Source organism: Citrus clementina, unplaced genomic scaffold, assembly GCF_000493195.1.
Source record: "Citrus clementina cultivar Clemenules unplaced genomic scaffold, Citrus_clementina_v1.0 scaffold_7, whole genome shotgun sequence".
Lineage (NCBI taxonomy): Eukaryota > Viridiplantae > Streptophyta > Magnoliopsida > Sapindales > Rutaceae > Citrus > Citrus x clementina.
In genome coordinates, this window is record NW_006262075.1 from 19,217,012 (window position 1) to 19,238,602 (window position 21,591).

At 32.7% G+C, this 21,591-nt stretch overlaps 1 protein-coding gene across 1 annotated transcript; it reads right to left on the reverse strand.

Annotated features, from left to right (window-relative positions):
• Positions 1-17,094: 17,094 nt before the first annotated feature.
• On the reverse strand, positions 17,095-17,810 carry LOC18036966 (nuclear transcription factor Y subunit B-3). Its single transcript, XM_024181275.1, has one exon. It carries the CDS (start codon positions 17,758-17,760, stop codon positions 17,095-17,097), a length of 666 nt encoding a protein of 221 aa, XP_024037043.1. The 5' UTR covers positions 17,761-17,810.
• Positions 17,811-21,591: the final 3,781 nt, after the last annotated feature.

The following is a 21,591-nucleotide window of genomic DNA, read 5'->3' on the forward strand; positions in this document are numbered from 1 at the left end:
AAGATTTGAGCTTCACCCTTCAACATTCTCCACTTTGAACTCAAATTAGTTACTCCTTATCTACATCTTCTCACCATATATCTATAATCTACGTTCTATATATAGTAGCTAAGTTCAGGCAGAACTAAAACTCAACACCTGGTACAACAATGGTCACCATGTCTGCAAGGTTGTCATTAATGTGAATTTTTACCAACTTCGCCACTTATTTTGACACTTTTAACCTGATAAAGTAAAGTTTATATCAATGTGTTTTGTCTTTTAATGGTGTATGTGATTCTTGCTCAAATAGATGGCATTTTGACTATTATAATGAACCATCATTTGCTTATGTTCGTACCCTAACTCAGTCACCATCCTTTTTAGCCAAATTTCTTTTTTCATGGCTTTTACAGATATACTATATTCAGCTTCAGTTATTGACAAAGCAATAACACTTTGCAATGAAGCTTTCTAGTTTATAGTACAATTGCTCAATATGAAAAAATAACCAGTCAACGATCTCTTTTTGCCAAGATCCCTTGCATAAGCAGAATCCACAAAGCCTACCACTCTGACATCATCTTCCTTTTTTACTCCACGCAACAAGCTATAATCAGTTGTACCACTAAGGTACCTTAAAATCTACACAACCTTCTAATGCTCATTCCCTGAATCTACCATATACCTACTCGCAACACTCATTACCTACTCTGACATATTTCTGTTGTGACAAGTATAACATACCCTGCTTTCTATCTCTTATCAATTCTACTCTAAAGATCTTCTTTACTACACCTGGATCATTCACTTTAAATGCACTCTTCAATTTATGTTTTAAGTCATTTATCTAATCCATATGCCTACAAGTTAAAGCATGTCCTTAACATATAGCAATAGATAAATCTTGCAATTTAAGTATTTAAAGTACACACAACAATCAAAATTACACTTCTGAAAGTTCCGTTCAATCATGAAACTATCAAATCTCAAATGTCATTGTCTTGGAGATTACTTAACTATATAAAGACATTTTAAGATGACAGGCATGATCAGACCTCTTTGGATTTACGTAGCCTTCAAGTTGAGCTATAATAATCATTTTATTTAATCACCATGCAGAAAAGTAGTCTTAATATCCATTTACCCAAGATGCCTATCATTTATGGCAATAAGTGCTAATAAGATCCTCAAATATCAATGTCTAGCTACTGGAGAAAATGCCTCTATAAAGTCTATGCCCTTATTCGCGTGAAGCCTTTAGCAACTAGCTTGGCTTTGAATCTTTGTGTTTCAACACCTGCAATTCCCCCTTTAAATTAATAAATCCATTTACACCTAACTATCTTTCTATTTATAGGTTTTTTTAATTAGATCCCGTGTATGATTTTTAAGTAATCATTACATCTCTTCATCCACAACCTTATTTCATTCTTTTAACTTATCACTCATTACAACTTTCGAGTAAGTTCTTAGCTCATCACTATAAACTTCATATGCTGCTGTTAATACAAATGCAATTAAATCTGAATAGGCATATCTCTTTGATGGCTTGATTACTCTCTTTTCTATATTTGTAACGAATTGATAGTCTCTGATTCCTTGGTCACCAATTGACTCATCCTCTGATTCATAAATCTCTGTATTAAATATAGACTTTGATTCAACTCTTGCTTTTCTTTTGAACTTAAACTTGATAACTTCACCTCAAAATGAGTATTCTAATCCTCATCATTAGGCCCTGTGATTTTTTGTTTCAATTAAGCCAAATTTTGGAACATTTCAGACTCATTAAATACAATATCTCTGCTTCTAGATGACTTTAAATATGTGCATCAGAGCTTGTAACCCTTCACTCCATCAAGATAGACAAGAAATACACACTTTAAAGCCTTATGTTCTAGTTTACCTTGTTTAATATGTGCATGTGTATTCTCATACAAGAATAGTCTGCTAGTTTACCAGACCATAGTTCAATTGGTGTTTTGAAATTTATTCTTAATGAAGGACTTTTATTTACTATATAGTAGGTTGTAAATAAGGCTTTAGCCCACAATGTTATAGACAGCTTTCAATGAATAAGCATGTACCTTACCTTATTAATCAAAGTCTTATTCATCCTCTCAGCTGTCAAACCTCTTATTACAAAACTCTAAACATTTGTTAGTTCTCAAACTTTTAACTTTTCTATTTGTTTGTGTTTCAACTAATGTCTTTCAAGCTTTGAACTAATCAAACACATCATTTTTACTTTTCAAGACATACACCCAAACCATCCTAGAAAAATCATCAATGAGAGTTAAGAAAAACTTAGCTCCCTCTAAAGAAATTGTCTATTCTAACCCCCCCACATATCAAAATGGATATAATCTAAAGTCCTTTTAGATACATGAACACCAATATTGAATTTGACTTTTAAAGACTTGCCTAAACCACATTCTTTAGAGAACTTCAACGTCTCTATCTTATCATCTCCTAAAAATCCATGTTTTAATAGGTCTCTTAGGCCATTTTTTCACTCATTTAACCTAACCTCAAATGCCACAACATTGTCTTATCTAAATTCTATTTTGACACCCCAATATCATCTGTAATAGCACTTCCTTAAAGAACATGCAGGCTACTATTCATGCATTCTTTCATTAAAAGCATATATCCCTTTAATACCTTTAAGGAACTTAACTCAAGTTTAACTAGGCATAATATCTTATTAAGCATACCAAGAGAAATAAGGTTTCTTTTCATATTCGGTGTATGCCTTACATCCCTTACCTCTCTAACTATGCCATCAAATGTTTTTCAACCTAATTGTACCTTTACCAACTACCTTACAACTAGCATCATTACCTATTACAATTATCCTACAATTATGAGCCTTATTGTTCATGAATAAGCTCTTATTAGGACACATATGGAATGAACAACTAGAATCTAGGACCTAATTAACTCTTGTTTAACCATTTGTTGCAATGAAAACTCCAGTTAAGTCATAGCCATCATATTCTTAAACCTTTGATGCAATAGTAGTATCAGTATCACCACTCTTCTCATTTAAATCTTTATACTTGTTTTTCCTCTCACAACAATCTTTCTTGAAATGAATTTCCTTGTGACATTGAGAGTATTTTAAGTTATTTGGACTGTATTTAGACCTCTTTTTCTTTCCTGTGCCACTTTCTAGTTTTTCATGTCTTTTCCTTTCTGTCAAGTCTTCATCTTCTTTAGATTCTTTCTTTGTTACAACCTTTGAACTCAGTGTCTCCTTTACATCCACCATAATAGGTGTTTACCACCTATACATAAGTGTATCAACACGATGCTCATAAGAGCTGGGTAGAGAGCATAATATGATCATAGTTTTATTCTTATCATTACTTTTCACATTGATATCTTCAAGATCTAATATAATTTTGTTAAAAACATTAATATAATCTAAGACAGATGACCTTTCTTTCATTTGTGGGATATACAATTTCTTCTTAGTGGCTAATCTCTTAGCCATTGATTCCTTGATGTACATATCCTCAGGTCTTTTCTATAACCCTGCTGCTATCATCTCATTGCCAACTTTTATGAGAACACTATTCCCAAGACTCAAAATCATTACACCATAGCCTTTATCCATCACATTAGGTATATCTTCATCAGACACCTTTCTTACCTTCTTGGATAAAGAAGCCTCACTAAGTGCCTCATTCATACCTTGATGCACTAATAAAGCCCTCATCTTGAGCCTCTATAAATGAAAATCATTTTCACGTATAAACTTCTCTATGTCAAGCTTAGGTGTTGCCATTCTAAGATCAAGAACTCAGAAAATGGCATTGATATCAATTTGTTGGATCTCAAACAAGTAAAGAATTGATTTGATCTCCCAAGATCCACACTAAGTCGCTATAAACTAAGAATGACAACAAAATAAAATGATTATTGATGTCTATGATGAAAGTTATTGGAAACAAATAAAGCAATTTAACCAGAACAGAACTAAAGGTTTATAATGGTTTGGCCAGAAGGGTACCTGCATCTACTGTGAAAAGAGAGATGAGATTTTACTATTTCAGAGTTTTACAAAATACAATATTGAAGAGGAAATGTAACTAAACTTCACACAACTTTTAACAACTACTAAGGCCTTATATACTAAGAGAAATTTATTAGGATAAACCCTTGAAAAACCAGCTCATCTGTTTCTGGGTTTGTTACCAAAACCCAAAAGTTTCCTATATGTATAATGGCTTTGACAGCCATTTAAACCAATTGATGTACATGTGTCAAGGTATCATGCTTTTTGTTTCATAAAATGGCAAATGAAGCTGTCGTATTAAGGAAGTGAATCATGTGTTAAATCATGCATATTACTTATCCATCCAACAGACATTATGTAAGCATCATAAATTTCTTTAAAACTCTAGAACAGACATGTCATCTAGCCAAAGTCGACATGTTGAAAACATCTTGAAGTCGCAACTGATTTGTTAAACATAATCACAAACCGAGATTTGAGTTTCATCATTTAACAACCATAAATTAAAGAAATATATAAGTAATGATGAGCGTATAATGAGTGCAATTTTCAAATGTTGTCAAGATATCTGTTTTGGCAACTTTTTTCACCTTAATCTCGTGGCTTCATTAAGGCATTTTGCTTCTGATCTCAATTGTTCAAAACCAAAGCTATCTACTTAATTTGACCTTGTGCTTGCTTCTTCAGATATTTAATTTTTTCCTTTCATTCATCTATCTCTTTATGAAGCTCGTATGCAAAAGGGGTTGTTCCAAATGAATCTTTCATTTACTAATAGAAAAGAAACATCCACAATTCTCTTGAGATAATCCAAGGCAAAATCAAACAAATTAATTTTAAGATAAACCACCACTCAATATTTAAATTATTATATCCTCCTCATGTCTTGAATAACCTTAGTGTCATAACGAGAATCATCTTATAACCCTATACTTGTCAAGCAAGTTCTTCGACAAGTTTCTCAGTAAAGCTATTTAGAGTTATCTTCAACAATTTTTTTAGTCCTCAGAGTGAGACGACAACTGTGTTTTTTGTGCAAAATAATTGATGATAGTGGGAGAGGGCCATAGAGTACATGAAAATTGAGTAAACGATTGTACCAAAACTCTGTTGTTGCATGCTTCACAATAATCGCCTTCGCAACACATATTCTCTACTAGAATGAGAAGACGCTCATGGTCTTTGTCTTTATGTTTGCCTTCAAAGAAATACATTTAGGATGTAAGTGAAAGCTGCGCTTATCACATATATATTTCAAACCTTTTATAAAGAACCAACGAGCAACACACTGAGATTTAGGCTCCTCTGCAACCAAGAGTTTCAATGAATGGCGTGGATAAAAAGAATGTTGGATTTCTTGCATCAACTCACTGCATGAATTATAGAGATAATGTCTTTGTTGCATACCTTGTAATTTACAACCCTGCCTCAAAGCTAATCAAATGGTGTTCGAGACTACAATGTTCTTTCTTGATCATTGTAGTTTGTAGTTTTAACATCATAATGATGTTGTGATACACAATCAAGATCAAGATAAACTTACAAGAACCATGATGGGCATTGTAAAAGAAGAGTTGTTGGCCTTCACGAAGGGTAGATAGGAAATGTGCAGAATTGGAGTCGCAACAAGCAAAGCAACAATAACGAGACTATAATTGGTGTAATTTTTCTTGTTGTCTCTAATTTGATTATATCTTTATAGTTTTCTTATACTAGGGTAATGATGATATTCTGTTGAATGAAATAAATTACTTTTTATTTAATCAATTGTCTACATGTGTGCTTTAATGTTTATGGTTCTTGTTTCACATGTTTGGCTAAATATTATTAAATCCTTTTACTAATTCTGACTTGCATTACTGATTGTTGAGATTAATATTTGACTAAACATATATTTAAGTGTATAAAAGTTTATATGTGATTTCTTTAAATTTGTGTCTTTTATGAAATTGTTTACATATAGTTCTTAGGAAGACTTTGATTCGCTTATTGTTTACATGAAATACTTGGGCATCACATTATTAAGCAAAAAGAACCTACATAAGATTAATTTTAATTGGGATTAATCGTTTTAGGTAGACAGAGATTGATGTCAAGTTATTACTCTAAAATTAGAAATTTATTGACAATTAGAAAATTTTTAAGTTGAATAGTGATAGATTCTAAAACTTAGCAACTTCAATATCTTGAACTCTTGTGTTAATTTATTTGTCTTTAATTTTCCTTGCATCTTAGCTTAAATTTTTTAAACAAAAATTTTCTTTTCAACTAGGGTAAAGTTATAACTAGCTTATTTTAGATTTAATTTTCATAAAATCGATGGCTTGTCTGAGTTCGACCATGTTATTCTTAGTCTATACTCAAATAGATTTGTGTGCTTGTGAGTATATTAAAATTTACACAACAAACCAAAAATAATATATGAAGCCATTTGAAGGCTTATCACAGGTTTTGCATGTTGTGCTTTTCTTTTGAAATGAGTAATGATAGACATCTCAAATTTTTTTTCTCCAAATTATATCGCAAATGATATGTCATTCATTGATTGATTGATAATTATTTATAAGATCTAAGTGAATTAATTATATTATTCTCACTAATCAACTAATGAATGCCATATCTTTGAAATAGTTTTTTGGAATAAATAATGTGGGATGTGCAGCACTACTCTTCTAAAATTTGAGATATAGATAATGGTGGCGCAAATTATGATGATAAATCCGTTTCTCTGTTTTTTTTTTTTTTTTTTTTTTAGGCCTAGCTCGCACTTTCTCTTACAAGTATATCTCGCTTCATGTTTCCTAATAAATCCCAGCTCCGCCTGTCTGTTTTATAAGCAAAGCCTTTCTTTTTCTCTCTCTTTCTGTTTTCTCACTTTCTGTTTAACACACCCCGTATACCCAATCCCAAATGCTTGGTAGCTGGTAGTTTGACTTTGCTCTTTATTTGAGACAAGTAACATGCACAAAGATCGGATTCACGCCGTGTTTTCGGTTTTTGGTTAAAATATTTTGCAAATTGGGATTTAGTATTTTATAATGTAAAGTTCGGTCGGTGACCCTGAATAAAAGAAACGGACAAAGTACATGTCACTAGTCCAAAGACGTTTCTGCTAGCCTCTGAGGACATGGTTTAATTAATTGATTTTTTCGTGTGTAAAGAAGTGATTTACCAACGGTCTTGTCTAAATGGTTGTCAGATAAATTTTTTTAGCAGATCACTCAGTTGCGAATTGTAAAAAAGATAAAGAATTAATTAGTAATCTAATAAATCGAGTAAGAAGTTTGAAGGGTGCTCTAGTTTCTTTTCAACATGAATTAAAGGATAGCATATATGCGTGCATTGTGGCTTGGGAAATCTAAAGCATGATTAATGTAATTTCTAGAGTATTCTAGACTGCATATAAATATAGAACTCTAGTTGTAATGACAACACCTAACTCAATTGCTCGAGGATGCTTATGAGGCTGATTTATTCCGCCGACAGCAATGGCAACTCGACTTCTCAACGTTCGTTGAGTATTGACTTCTGGAAATGTAAGAACATCACGTCTATTTATTGCAAGACCAAAGACACTTGATGTGTTGCCTTCTTCGGACAAATCACAGAAAAAATCATCTTACTTCTGTAAGAGATTTGCAAGGAAAATTAACCATTGACTAAGATGGCGGCATTCAAATCTGCGACACAAATTGTCTTGTAAAGGATTAGGATCAGCTGCATTGAAGGAAATGGGAGAATTGATAACACTATTTGGCAGCATAGAAGCCAGAAGAGTGAGATTGATGAAGAAATATGGCTGTGATTAGCATAATAATCGAATGGAAGATTAATTGACAACTTCACTAATATCTCCTAGATTGTAGCTGGGTAGTGATTTCGTATTAAGAACTAATATCTAAGCTGATTTTGACGGTTCTCGAAAAGATTTAACACGGCACATCTCCCTTAACTGACTAGGAGTACTTTTCAGCACTGTTGATTTGAATGTATATATGGCCTAAATTTAACTAGACATTTGGGTTTTGCCTAGAAACAGGTAAGTACTTAGATTATTGTTTCTTTTGTTTTGTCTTACTCCTGAATTCTGCTTATTATATGAGAAACCGTTATCTATTATCCAATAAATGATTGTCATATTTGTACTTAAGATGAATTGCCATAATATGTGAAAAGTCTGGTATTATAATTCTTTTTTTATTTGATTATAAGACTTTTCTTTAAACAAAAAAAATTAACTTTTCTAACTTATATCTAAATTAGAGAACATTTGAATAGGAAGCATGATATTTTATCTCATTTTTCGGGATTTACATGATGGAGTTGATGGATTTATGAATGTGATAACGGTAACAATACATGTGGAAATCACTTTATGGGAAAATTTCTTGGGTGCTCTTGTAATATTGCTCTTTTTACATTCATTCTTTACTATATGTATGCTTCAATCAATTAAGATGATATATATACACACATGATCAATAGTGAATAAATAAGGAGAACTACTTCTCCACCTTTGGTGGCCCAAACTCGCTGCCATTAGAAGACGGCGAGTTATTGTGCCGCGTTCCTCACATTTGATAGATCATCAATAAAAGACAACTTCTACAGGTAACAGGTACACAAAAGAAGCAAAAATTGGGGAGTTTGGGGTACTACGGGTGATGCCACACGTGCAACATCGCCATTATTTCATTCGTAAATTCTTCAATGCCATCGTGTAGATTTCAAAATTTATATTTTGATGGAATATTCAACGTCCTGTTCCTGTAAACCTTTCGCTGTGGAAAAATTGCCTGTTATTAGCGGCTAGTGGCTACGGGTGACAAATGTGATTTCCATATTGGCTATGTTTTTATTTGATAATAAATTATTTTGGTTTAATGTTAAAATTAAAGTTCATTTTTAATTCATTTTCATTTTTATGTACTTATTCTACCGTTATGTGTAATATTTTTTACTGGATGATCAATTATTTTGAAAAAATTAAAACAAAAAAGTTTAATGCCCAGTGCCACGAGTGAATGCGAATGCCCTCCAAGGTATAATTGTACTAGAGTGAGATCTATAAAAGTAATGTAATTATTTGATTTATCATTTTTAGTTGTTACAAATAGACGTAGTCAAGAAGCTTAAAAACTATCACAGTTTTCTTTATTAATTTAACTTATTAATTATTGGCCATCACAACGTGACTCGTTACTAAATAATTGCTACAAAAACATAAATTTGACCATAGGAAATGTTGTGGACCAAGCTTTAGGGACGTTAACCTTACTAAACATACCAAAAGCCAAAAGTCCAATATGACTTGCACTTTCAGCATGTGTCCATTGCGTGGGTTTATTTCTATTTTAAGTAGGGGCGGGCAAATCAAGTTTTGGTACGGGTTGTTTGGGTTTCGGTTCGGATTGTAACTCGATTGAGTTGGAGAATTTAACCCAATCAAATTTAAAATGTGAATAAAATTGGTTTGGTTCGGTTTGAAAATTCGAATATCAATTTTAGCTTGGGTTGAATTCGGGTTACAACAGTTCGATTTTCCAAAAATTTGCCAGTAACCAGCCACTTATAAATTTATAATTCCAAAGTCTCAAATCCCAAGCCACATCAATAAAGAATAAAACAAATATCAACTACATCCTCAACATTTTAACAATTCCCAATTGTTTATTTTTCAATTTACAGTCCCCAGATGTCCTTACTTTGCCATGCCTAATTAAATTCCAAAATAAAAACAACCAATGCCATTATGAAAAAAAAATACATATGTATTGCAGAAAGCATACTTAATTAAATTAACAATATCTCCCTTGTCCTATTCATCACCAAATCGCAAACATAACCTTAAGGTCATTACCCTATGCGGTTGATGATAGTGAACGGAGGAGAAGGCAGCGAGACAGCGACGACAGCAGCTAGATTGAAACTGACAGCGATGCACTTGAATGGAACTAACAATAGCTCAAGGAATAGCTAGAAGCTGCAACGCTGGTGCACGTGAACGGAACTGACAGTGGCGGCATTATATGGCTGTGTGTGAGTGAGACTGAGTATGTCTATGCTCTGTAGTGTGCTGGGCTTGCTGGCTTAAGGTTGTGCATGGCTGATGCAGGCAGTGTGGACTAGAAGAGGAATTTCGGATTTAGAGATTTTGTTTTGAATATTTTGATTTTGCCGTTCTGTCCTCTCTCTCTCTCTCTCTCTCTCTTTCTCTACATATCGGGTTTTAATTTCAGCTCGGATTGAGGTTGTATCGTGTGGCTCTGTGTGAGTGAGACTGAGTGTGTCTGTGCTCTATAGTGTTCTGGGCTTGCCGGCTTAGGGTTTTGCATGGTTGCTGTAGGCAGTGTGGAGTAGAAGAGGAATTTAGGATTTAGGGATTTTGTTTTGAATCTTTTGATTTTGCCGTTCTATCCTTTTACATACATACATATACATATACATACATAAATAAATAAATAAATATATATATATATATATATATATATATATATATATATTCCAATTTACGATTTTAAAGTACAGGAAAATTTGAGAAAATTTTAAAATCTTGCGATTTTAAAGTGTTAATTTCATAATACTTTAAAACCGTACGATTTTAAAGTTTTCACAAATTTTCCTGCAGAACTCGCACTTTAAAATTTCAGATCAGAAAACTATTATCTATACATATAAGTTCTTTTTTTTTTTTTACTTTTTTCTACTAACCCAATCGAGTTTTGATTTCAAAACTGAACAGGTTCTAAATTTGAACCCGTTCGAATTTTAAAGGTTAGCCCGAACAGAACTAAACCCAAAATAAATCTCTAGTTTGGTTCGGCTAAAGTTGACCTGCTCCAAACACCCACCTCTAATTTTAAGACTCCCCCTCCCTAATCTCTAGCTATGTGCACATGCACCTTTTATATTTTCATTCAATAAACTTTCTTCGCACCGTCGATTCACTAAAAAGTTTTACAATCTAAAGCTAGGGACTTTTTAGTTTCTTCCAAGATCCCGAATAAGTAAAATTTAGAAAAAAAAAAAAACACTAGTCACACGACACAAGGAGCCGTAGAAATTTAGTTCACCAAAATTATGTTATGTCAAACGATGAGAGAGAAATCCACGACATTATCATAAGATACAAAGAGTACAAATACCAATAACTCAGTCCCACACAAAAGGAATCCTAGCAGAGTTAAACCAAATGTTTCCGCTGCCCACTCGAGAAAAGAATGTTGAGTGGCAGTAACCCCTTACATATCTCTTTTTTCAAACCCGGAATTGATTTTCAAACCTTCGCACAGTGATATACTGATTTATTTTTTTAAAGTAGAATTCAAATTCTAAATATAACTTGAACTCTACCTTGAATAAGGAAAATCCAACTAGAAATGGAAACTGCTTATTCCTCATATATGAAACCTCCCCAAAACAAGAAAACTACTAATTGTGTGTTTACTTGAGGGTTTAGGGAATGTGAATGAAGAAATGAGAATAAAACTCATGTTTACTTGTCAAAATATAATTTAGGAATGAGAATAAAATGTGTGGGTCCCACTCAATTTGGAAATAAGGAATGGGAATCTCATTCCCATGGGGGGTTGGGAATGGGGATTCTTATTTCTTGAGCTGACTTTTATATCCCTCTAATTTTTTCATATTTTCCTAATTACCCTCGTTCAAATCACAATTAAATTTATTACTTTAAATGTCATTATTATTATTATTAAATTTTATTAACTCTATTATTTTAGTTATTATTAATTATTGCTATTATTATGTTTATTAATATTATCATTATTAACATTTATTTTTATTTTTATTTTTTTAATGAATATCATTTTTATAATAATATTTATACATGTATCTAGTTAATGAAAATTACATTATTTAATACTATATGTATTTTGGTAAATTGATTCTCATTCTCATTCCTCATTCCCATTTATTTTTGCCAAGTAAATATTGAAATCTCATTCTCATTCTAGTTCATTCTCATTCTCAGCTCATTTTCATTCCCAGCCCATTCTCATTCCACTCTATTCCTATTCCATGAAATAAACACACCATAAAAGAAAAGGAGAGAGAGAAATATTGATTTCCTAACATATTTGAGTCATCGGAATGGATTTTCTTGTATTGGTCCAAGGAAATGCCCTAGTCTTCGATATAATAGTCCAAAAACTAATTTTGTGTGAACTCCAAAAACTACTGATTTTTTTTCCTCTTTCTAGTTGACTCTCGCAATCAAGCAAAAGTTTTAAATTCTGTCCTTGATGTTTTTTGCCATAGCTCAGGGGCAAAAGTGAATAAAACAAAAACCCATGCATTATTCTCCAAAAAATGTTTCCCGTGGGGAAGCCAATAATATTGGCAAATTACTTGGCTGTACAATTACCAAAGACCTTGGAAACTACCTTCGTATGTCTCTTATTCACTCTCGAGTTTCTAATCAAACTTGTCATAAAATAATTGAAAAAGTGGAAAAACACTTATCTGGTTGGGTAGCCTTTCATCTCTCTTTGGCTGGTCGGATTGCTGGTCGGATCACTCTTGCTCAATCAGTTCTGCAAGCTATCCCCGTTTATGCCATGCAAACGACGAATCTTCCTTTAGAAGTTAGGACTAAAATTGACCGAGATTGCAAGAATTTCATTTGGAGTGAATCTTTCATTTCACAAAAGATAAGTCTGATTAAGTGGCAGACGGTTTGCCAACCAAAGGTTTGTGGTGGGTTAGGTTTCAAAAATCTTCAGATAATGAACAAAGCACTTTTAATGAAAATGGGGTGGGGTCTCATTGCTTCGCCAATAAGTCTTTGGTCTCGGGTTTTATGTTAAAAGTATGGGATCCCACTTTCCAACCTTCCTTCTGTTTTGCCAATTGGATATGGATTTCACTTATGGAAGGCTATTGGGAAAGTTTGGACAGAGACTCTCATGGGAATTCGATGGTCTATTGGTAAGGGCGGGCCCATTTTTGGTGGGATTGCTGGGCAACCCATGAGCAACCTCTGTATTTCCATGTCGTTTCTGCAGTTCCTAAGGATATTTTAGATAAAGTTGTGGCGGAGTGTACGGATGGAAAAGGCAATTGGCAGTGTGAATCTTTTGGATACTTGCTTCCTTATAGCATAATTCTTAAAATTACTACTTCTCAACCTCCTAGGGAAGAGAGACAGGATGATCTTATTTTTTGGGCCGATTCTCTGTAGGGTAATTTCACTGTTAAATCAACGTACAATGCTATCAATAGTCATGATCCAGTTTGGAACTTAGCTTGGAAATGGAATGGCCCCCAATGTATTTGTACTTTTATTTGGTTAGTGCTGCGTGACAAACTAAAAACCAAAGCGAAATTAGCTAGAAGGCATATTCCAATCGATTACGGATGTGATCGTTGTGGGGCAAGCTCGGAATCGACGTTGCATGTCCTTCGTGATTATATGGCTACCAAGAGGGTATGGAATCATTTTGTCCCAGTGATATATCGACAATGTTTTTACTCCTTAAATCTTAAGGATTGGATGATAGAAAATCTGCACAACAGTTGGAGCCTTACTAATAACTTTGATTGGAGTAGAGTGTTTGGAATTACTATTTAGTGTTTGTGGTATTGGCGAAATCAGTTCCAGTTTAATCAATCCTCTATTGATATTGTGAGCATGATTAAAGATATTAAGGGCAGAAGAAATTCACCACATTAGTAATTCCCCTCTGAACAAAAAAGCCAACAAAATGAAAAGGTGAATAGGCTGATCTCCACCGGTCTGGCCTTGGTGTAAAGTAAACACTGATGGTGCTTGTAAAAGTACGAGTATTTCTAGTGCTGCTGGGCTCCTTCGCAATCACAACGACAGTTGGATTGGAGGATTTGGAATGAACATTGGATATTGCTTTGTTACTATCGTTGAGCTTTGGGGGTTGTATCAAGGGTTGATCATGGCTTGGAATCATGGTGTTCGCTACTTGAATGTCAAGATTGATCGCTTATGTGTAAAGCAGCTGGTGGACAATCCCATGGTAAAGGTAAATGAGTTGTACCCGTTAGTTTCTTCCACTAAGGAGATTACCACTCGTGACTGGAACATCACCATTAATCATATCTACCGAGAAGCTAATTTTGCTGTTGATTTCCTTGCCAGTTATGCCTCCTCTCTTCCTTCATATTTTTTACAATTCCCTGGCTAGTGTTTCTCAAATAATTTTTCATGATATGTATGGGGTTGTTTATCCCCGTTTAGTTTTACCTTAACTCCTCTTCAAGAGTCTTTGTGTACCCAAAAAAAAAAAAAAATCATTCTTAGGAAAAAAAAAAAGTAAACAAAACATGACACTATTTTTTATTTATTTCGATAATTATTGACAATCACAGATTTATTCTTTATTCAATAACTATTACTAATCCCAAACATATAGCAAAAGTTGTCCAACTAGCATTAAGAACATTAACTTATCTAGGCTGATGCAATGGTCGATCTGATGGTATTGGCCACATCATCGCGTACTAGGAAGGCTTTGGCTAACACTTCATTAGGAATAGGAGGTGTTGCATTAAACATAGTTGAGGGGATAGCCTGAGTGCCAGGTAATTGGCTGTTCAATCAAGCGAATAAAAGCACCTCTTCTTTTCCATCATTTATGCTAAAGAGAACCGATGCTCTAGGAATAACAAACACCATCCCAGGAGTCGTAACTTTGGAGTAAAACACATTATCAGATATTTGGAACTGGTTCAGCCATGATCATTGGCAATCAGCCAAGATTATTGGCAATATTGTAGGCTATGTCTTTTACCCGTTAGAAGCATAACTTGTGCACTTAATTTTGGCACATCACCTGTTTGACGAAATTACTATAACAAATGCGTAACTCATGTACTCTTTCTTTTTTTATCATCAATCCTGTACTGTAAATATGTACCTGCAAATAGTGAAAGAGACACAAAAAAATCATTTCTTTCATCAATTGTTCTTCTTCTAATTTATTTTACATCAGATGTTACGAAGCAGAAAAGCAGTGTTCCTCTAATTAGAACACCAATCTCGGTGGTGCGAAGATGTGTATGAGGTGAGTTTGCTCCCTCGAATCGATAGCAATTTCAATTCGACTTATTGAAACTCCTTGAGTATCATTAGAGATGGCAAAACAATCTAACCCGAATTTTGGCTCGATTGACGCGACCCAATTTTTTTAAGTTTTGACCTGAATTTAAAAGTCAAAATAAAAGTCTAATCAAATTCAGGTCAGGATTCGAGCCTTAGTCGACCCGACTCGACCCAATTACTTAATAAAAAAAAATATTTTTTATTTGAATTATGTTTCTTTATTTGAATTAGACATGTTTTTTTTTTATATTTAGTTATTTATATGATTTTATGATTGAGATATTAATTAGAGTTATTTTTATATTTAATTTTAATATATTAAGGGAGGTAAGTTTAAATTATTTAAATATTAAAAAATAAAAAATATATTTGGTCGGGACCGATTAGGATCAGGCCAAGCCCGACTCGATGGTGAAAATTTAGACTTTTATCGGACTCGGACCCTTTATTTATGTTGTCGGGTCGATCTTGGGCTCGCCCATTTGCCATGCATAAGTGTTAACTCCTGGAAATGAAAGAGCATCGCCACTTAATATGGCAAGTCCAAAGGGATTTCTGATGGGTTTAAATCTTCAAACAAATTGAAGAAAAAAATCATCAGAAGTTACGTCTTGTACAAGTTTGCAAAATATCACATCAGTTGTAACTCAAATCAGAATTCAGGATACTTACTGGCTCTTCCACTGTGATATTTTTACTTGCTGCAGGCTCTTTTTAACTTAAATTTATTAGTCAGGTATGATCCAAGCCCAAAACTCTCACCTAATTACTTTGACATTGGTTTTGGGCTTTTCGTCCACCCACCTCTTGTGGGCCTCATGAGAATGACAACAGGGCCTAATAACAGCCCACTAAATTCTTCATAAAATCCCCTTTATGTAATTGGACATTACTTCAGTAACTGGAGATAATTTATTTCTAGTTTTGAATGAAAATTTAATTAAATAAAAATTAAATTTTTTTTAAATCTACCCCATTTCATAATTTATACTTATGTTTTAGATTTTAAATGAAAATTGTTTGAGAGATTCATAAGAATTTTGTGTTTTGAGATAGAAATTATATACAACATGAAGAAAATAATTTAAAGTTTTAGGATTTTTTTATATCTTATAAATAAAAACTTGACAAAAAATACTTTTCATATGGTAAAATTTTATGGCAATATGGATGATTTTAATTTCTGGATATGTATTTTACCAATTAATTTGGGGTATTTTAGAAAATAACCCTCAAAAGGGGTGTAAAAGGATATTAGAGAGGTGCTACAAGCTCCTCTCTCAAAGAAGACATGATGAATTTGGGGGCAAGAAAAAAAAAAGCCACGATGAAACATATTATATATATATATATATATATATATATATATATATATATATATATATATATATGATGCAGCTAGATAGCGAAAGCAGATGGAACGCCTTCTCAAGCTAACATAAGTGCTAAACTGGATTATGTTCTAAGGATGGCACAAGGCAAATACGATCCTAAAATCTTCTAATAATATCCTATATCATTGTGTATTAACTCTGAAAGTTTTAATGGCTCAATACTGATATTATCCATATATAAATCATATTTCATTAGATAATTTCTTTTTTTAAAAAATAACGTTTATAAAATATAGAAATTGGTTCACTTTCATGGAGATTTTAGAGAAAACTATTCCATAATGTCTTTAAGACATTGTTCTGAATTGTGATCTCATTAAATATATCATTTTTGCTCCTGGAAATGCCAATTACTAATTTTCCAAGTAATTAATTAAGAATAAGTAAAAGCTGAGAAAGAAAATTTCAATAGGCAATAGTTATACTCATAGAATAATTGTTAATAATTGAACAAAAACATTAAAAAATATTTAACAACTTACGCACACGCGCGCACACACACATATATAAGAAAATTAATGACTCAGTCCATACTCATACACACGCACACATATATGTATGTATAAGAAAATTAATGACTTAGTCCACAATTTCAATCTCTACCAGCCAACTCCATGAACATGAGCTGCCATGGCTGACCTGTTGCCTCCATTCCCATCTCTATTGTCATAAATCCTACTCAAATTAAAAGCTTCTACTCCCAAATTCTCGCCATAGCCCATGACTCTTGTGCCCTCTCCGTTACTGTTCGGGGCAACTTGTGCCCCAAGCGAGTAAAACCCCATATTAAAATTCTGAAAATCTGCCTTATTATCTGACGAAGAAAATGAATTATTAGCTTTGTTAATTTCAGCAGCAGCAGCATGGCTAGGGTTAGGATTTGCTGCTTGATCTTCTTGTCTAGCCATTGAATTCTTCTCCCCCTCAGTCTCTCTATACTTGTTGAGATAAATTTTCAAAGGGCCAACATAATTCTCAAACCCTAGGGTTGTCATTGCCCACAAAAGATCGTCTCCGTTGATAGTTTTTCTTTTCTCTCTTTGACACTTATCCGATGCTTCACCAGTTATGAAGCTTATGAACTCGGACACACATTCTTGCACAGTTTCTTTAGCCTCTTTCGAAATTTTTGCATTCGCCGGAAGGGATTTTTTCATGATCCGGCTGACGTTAGCAATAGGCAGGAACCGGTCTTGCTCTTTATCCGAGATGTTCCCGGACGTTGGACTGCCAATAGGGCTTGTTTGGTTTCTTTTTCCGGTCATGGTGGAGGAGGAAGAGAATGAATGTGTTTTAAGGAGAAAAAGAAGTGGGAGAAAGTGTTTGTAAAAAAAAAATTAAGTGCTTGTTGTAGGAATCTAATGTAGGTAGTTTGTACTTATAATTAGTCGAGGGCTGTGAGGGAAAAGAAGTTAGAAGCCAAAATATAAAAAAGTGGAAAGGCGGTTTGATGTAGACAGAAAAGGAAAGAAACAAGCACTTGTGGGATTCGAATTATTTCAAAGGATGGTTTGAGAAGAGTGGAATCTTTGAGGGAAAAGTCAAAAAAACAAAATCAATAAACAAAGAACAAGAAGAAGAAATTGAATTATTGAAGTGAAGTGATCATCGTTATCTCTTGTTCCATTGAATTTAAGTGGGGACTAATTGAAGTAGAAGCATGAGTGTGCATGCCTGCTTGTTGATATTTCTTTGTCAAAAAAATACTTTTGGACCACCCACAATGATGAATTTTTTTCCACAATATGCAAAGGTTATCGTTTTAAACAGTTAACACAGTAGTAGGTTATATAAAAAGAAATTAGAGTAAAATTATAATTGCACTACAACGATGAAGTTAAGGTCTAATTTCAATAATAAGAGTAGTTTTCTAAAGGTTTAGGCTCTAAATTCGAATTTCAATATATGCTTGGGTTAATTAAAAAAAAATAGTTTACATGGATGAATAGTTGGTTTAATTAATAAATTCTTTTAAGTGGTATAAAAAATTGAAGTTTTGAATCTCGATGAATCAATACACGCTACACAGAAGACAAAATTAACTTGTGTGATATTATACACATTTATAATATCTACAATGGATCGCTTCTCTTTATTTTGGTGGGTTTCACCTATAATTGCAGCATTTTGATAAACTACATGGGGTTCAATAATGGGTAAACAATGGTTTCTAAGAATTCTTCGACACACCAAGAACTGGCTTCACATTCACTTTTCTATGCTTTTTTTTTGCTTTTCATTTAAGCTCAATTGGTTGGTCAATGAAATCAATCTTATTTCTAACCATGAATGATGAATCAGATCAATTACATGTTCCATCCTAGCTAGCTACCCAAACAGCGTAGGCCCCAAAGCCTACTAAATAATGGAGAGGAATAAATCCTGAATTAGATTGGGCATTTCATGGAAGGAAGCTAGCAAATTTTCCCGCACTCCTGTCTTAATGCAGAGATATCAATAAATATTTTGATCTGATTTTGGTGTATGCATGTATAGCAGGTCGGGTTCTATGAAGGAGGAAAAGATTTAATTTGCCGATGGACACGCATGGTATTTTTGTACGGCTAATTAAATTAAAAAGAAAGTTTTTATCAAAAGTTGGGCACTAGCTAGCACATATGCTTTTCACTTTTCTTCCCTTCTTTGTTTGGCGTCTACTCGAGATTCTTATCTCCATCACATCAAAAAATTTTATGTACGAGACTCTTACAACACTTGCTTGCCAGTACAATATAAAAAACTCAATTTTAGCCTACAATTTTGATTAAAATATAACCCTTAATTAATAGAAGTAGAAGACATTTGAGTTGACAACACAATTCTTATTTATCCATTACTAATAAGCCGTCTCAAGATAACTATTAAGCCTAGCCTAATGGTTAGAATCACTTTTTCACAAGTGTTAGGAATTTCTATAAAAGTATTGTAGGAGTTTAATTTATATTTTTTTTTCTCACCTCTTGAGTGAAGGTTAAAATCTCTCGAATATTAAAAAGAGTTAAAATCTAAATAATATTATGAAATTCCTCAAATATTAAAAAGAGTTAAAATCTAAATAATGTTATGAAATTCCTCAAATATTATGTAATTATAAATATTAATTATAATATCATATAATATGTCCTATTCTGAGTAATAATCTCGTGTAATTAAAAAAAAAAATCGTCTCAAGGTGCATGCTTGTTAATTTCCGGTTGGATTAGACAATTAGCTGCTTGCAATTAGAGGCCAAAAGGAGAAATTAAAAAATAATTGCTTCAAAAGTTACTTCTTGACTTCTGTATTAAGTATTGACAGCTAGTTGTGCATAATCAACACGCATCGCTTGGACCTGCTTCTTTTTAATTGCTGGCCAAATTGAGCATGGTTCATCATTATTCAAAATCTTAACATCTCAATCTCAGATTATATTGTACAATTATAGTCAAACCCTAAAAAATTCAAAATAAAAAAAATTAAGAAAAAGAACCTTAGGAACCAAATTGCGCCAGATGGCTTCTTTTCCAACTACCTTTACCTGTTCTTCTAAATCCTATTAAAATAATAATTTGGGCTGTCTCTATGTCTCCAACTTTCTGTCTGCTCAATATTAATTTACAAATGGGTATTTTTAATGGTTTTTTTTCCCCTTCATTTACCAACACAACACATTTGAAAATTCAAGATAATAAAAAATATATCTCAGTCAAAGTTTGAGGCTCCATTATTTAATAAATTTTTCTTGTTAATAGTTCTTCAAGAAACATGCCCAAATTATTTAATAAAATATTTTGTTAGAAATTATGGATATAAACTGTCCGAATGTTGGTGAACAAAAGCATCCAAACAAATAATATTGATCACCTAAGCTAAAAAAGTAAGTAATCTCAGATGCCGAGGGGGATCACATATGTAGTAATTAATACAACATTGGTTTATCACTTTATTGCTGCTTCCAGGTTTATTCTAAGGAAAATGAAACATATTACAAATAACTAATGGAAGTTTTTATTTTTATTTAGTAAATTTTTTGCAGAATATGAATCTGAAAATTGCAGAAAGAAATTAATAAAGGTTTAAGATTTAAAGATTCATGCATGTGTGGCTTTGATAAAACGGTCATGTATATAATTCACTACCAGATTCTTGTATCAATATTGAGTAAATTTGATTATAATTATTTGTAATTTCAACTTGCATAAAACTCCATGAACTTACCTCCTATAATATTACTTTTCTTCATAATGTAAATATTTAGATCGTTAATTTACAATATTTCTTTGTCTTGATCGTGTGATAATAGTAAGATAAGATTCGGTCAACTGTGTGCGTAAGCTTGAGTTTATTTTTCATTTATCTGTGTCAAAGGTCAAGTTATGTTTATATTTAATATAAATGGAAGGATTTTTGGAAGTCAAATTAATGCATGAATATTTGTGCCGTAATAAGTTAAACAAACTAATTGAATTTTAAATGGTAAGTCGTCATTGATATTTTTCTATATCATAGATAAAGCCTAAGTTTATTTTTTGTTATCTCTTATCTTTTTTAAAATTTAAATTTGGGTGGTTAATTAAATAAAATTACTTAAAAATTACTCAATCAAGTTCTTAAAAGCATTAAAGGCCTTAAATACAAAAAGAAACCGCAATACATAAAGTTGAGGCATAAATTTGCACATAAAGTTTATAGTGCACGTACGCCAACATAAAAGGTGGGCTTCTAGATTTTTGTTTTGATATAATATTAAAAATGGACCCTCAAATTGCATCATAATTTATGTTATATATTGATTTAGAAGTTTTTGCATATTTTGAATCCTGTCATCTAAAGCTCCGAATGTCTTTAGTTTTATAATCAATGTAACCCATGAATGTTTGATATTTTAGCAAAATGCCTATGTACCTTTAAAATTAAAAAAAAATAAAAAATAAAAACAAAACTTTTTTGTACATATAACCACACATATTGAACATACCAAACAATTGGGCTAAAAGAATAATAGCAGGCTCTAAAAGCTTTCTCAACCCACATTGAGAAAGAACCAGGCCTTTTTCACAAAGGTCGGTCGAATAACAACATAATGAAAATGTCCAAAGCTTTTTAATACACCCACC

Bases quoted from the DNA above. Each gene is read 5' to 3' on its own strand.
- LOC18036966 (XM_024181275.1), bottom strand. From the start codon at position 17,760: ATGACCGGAAAAAGAAACCAAACAAGCCCTATTGGCAGTCCAACGTCC.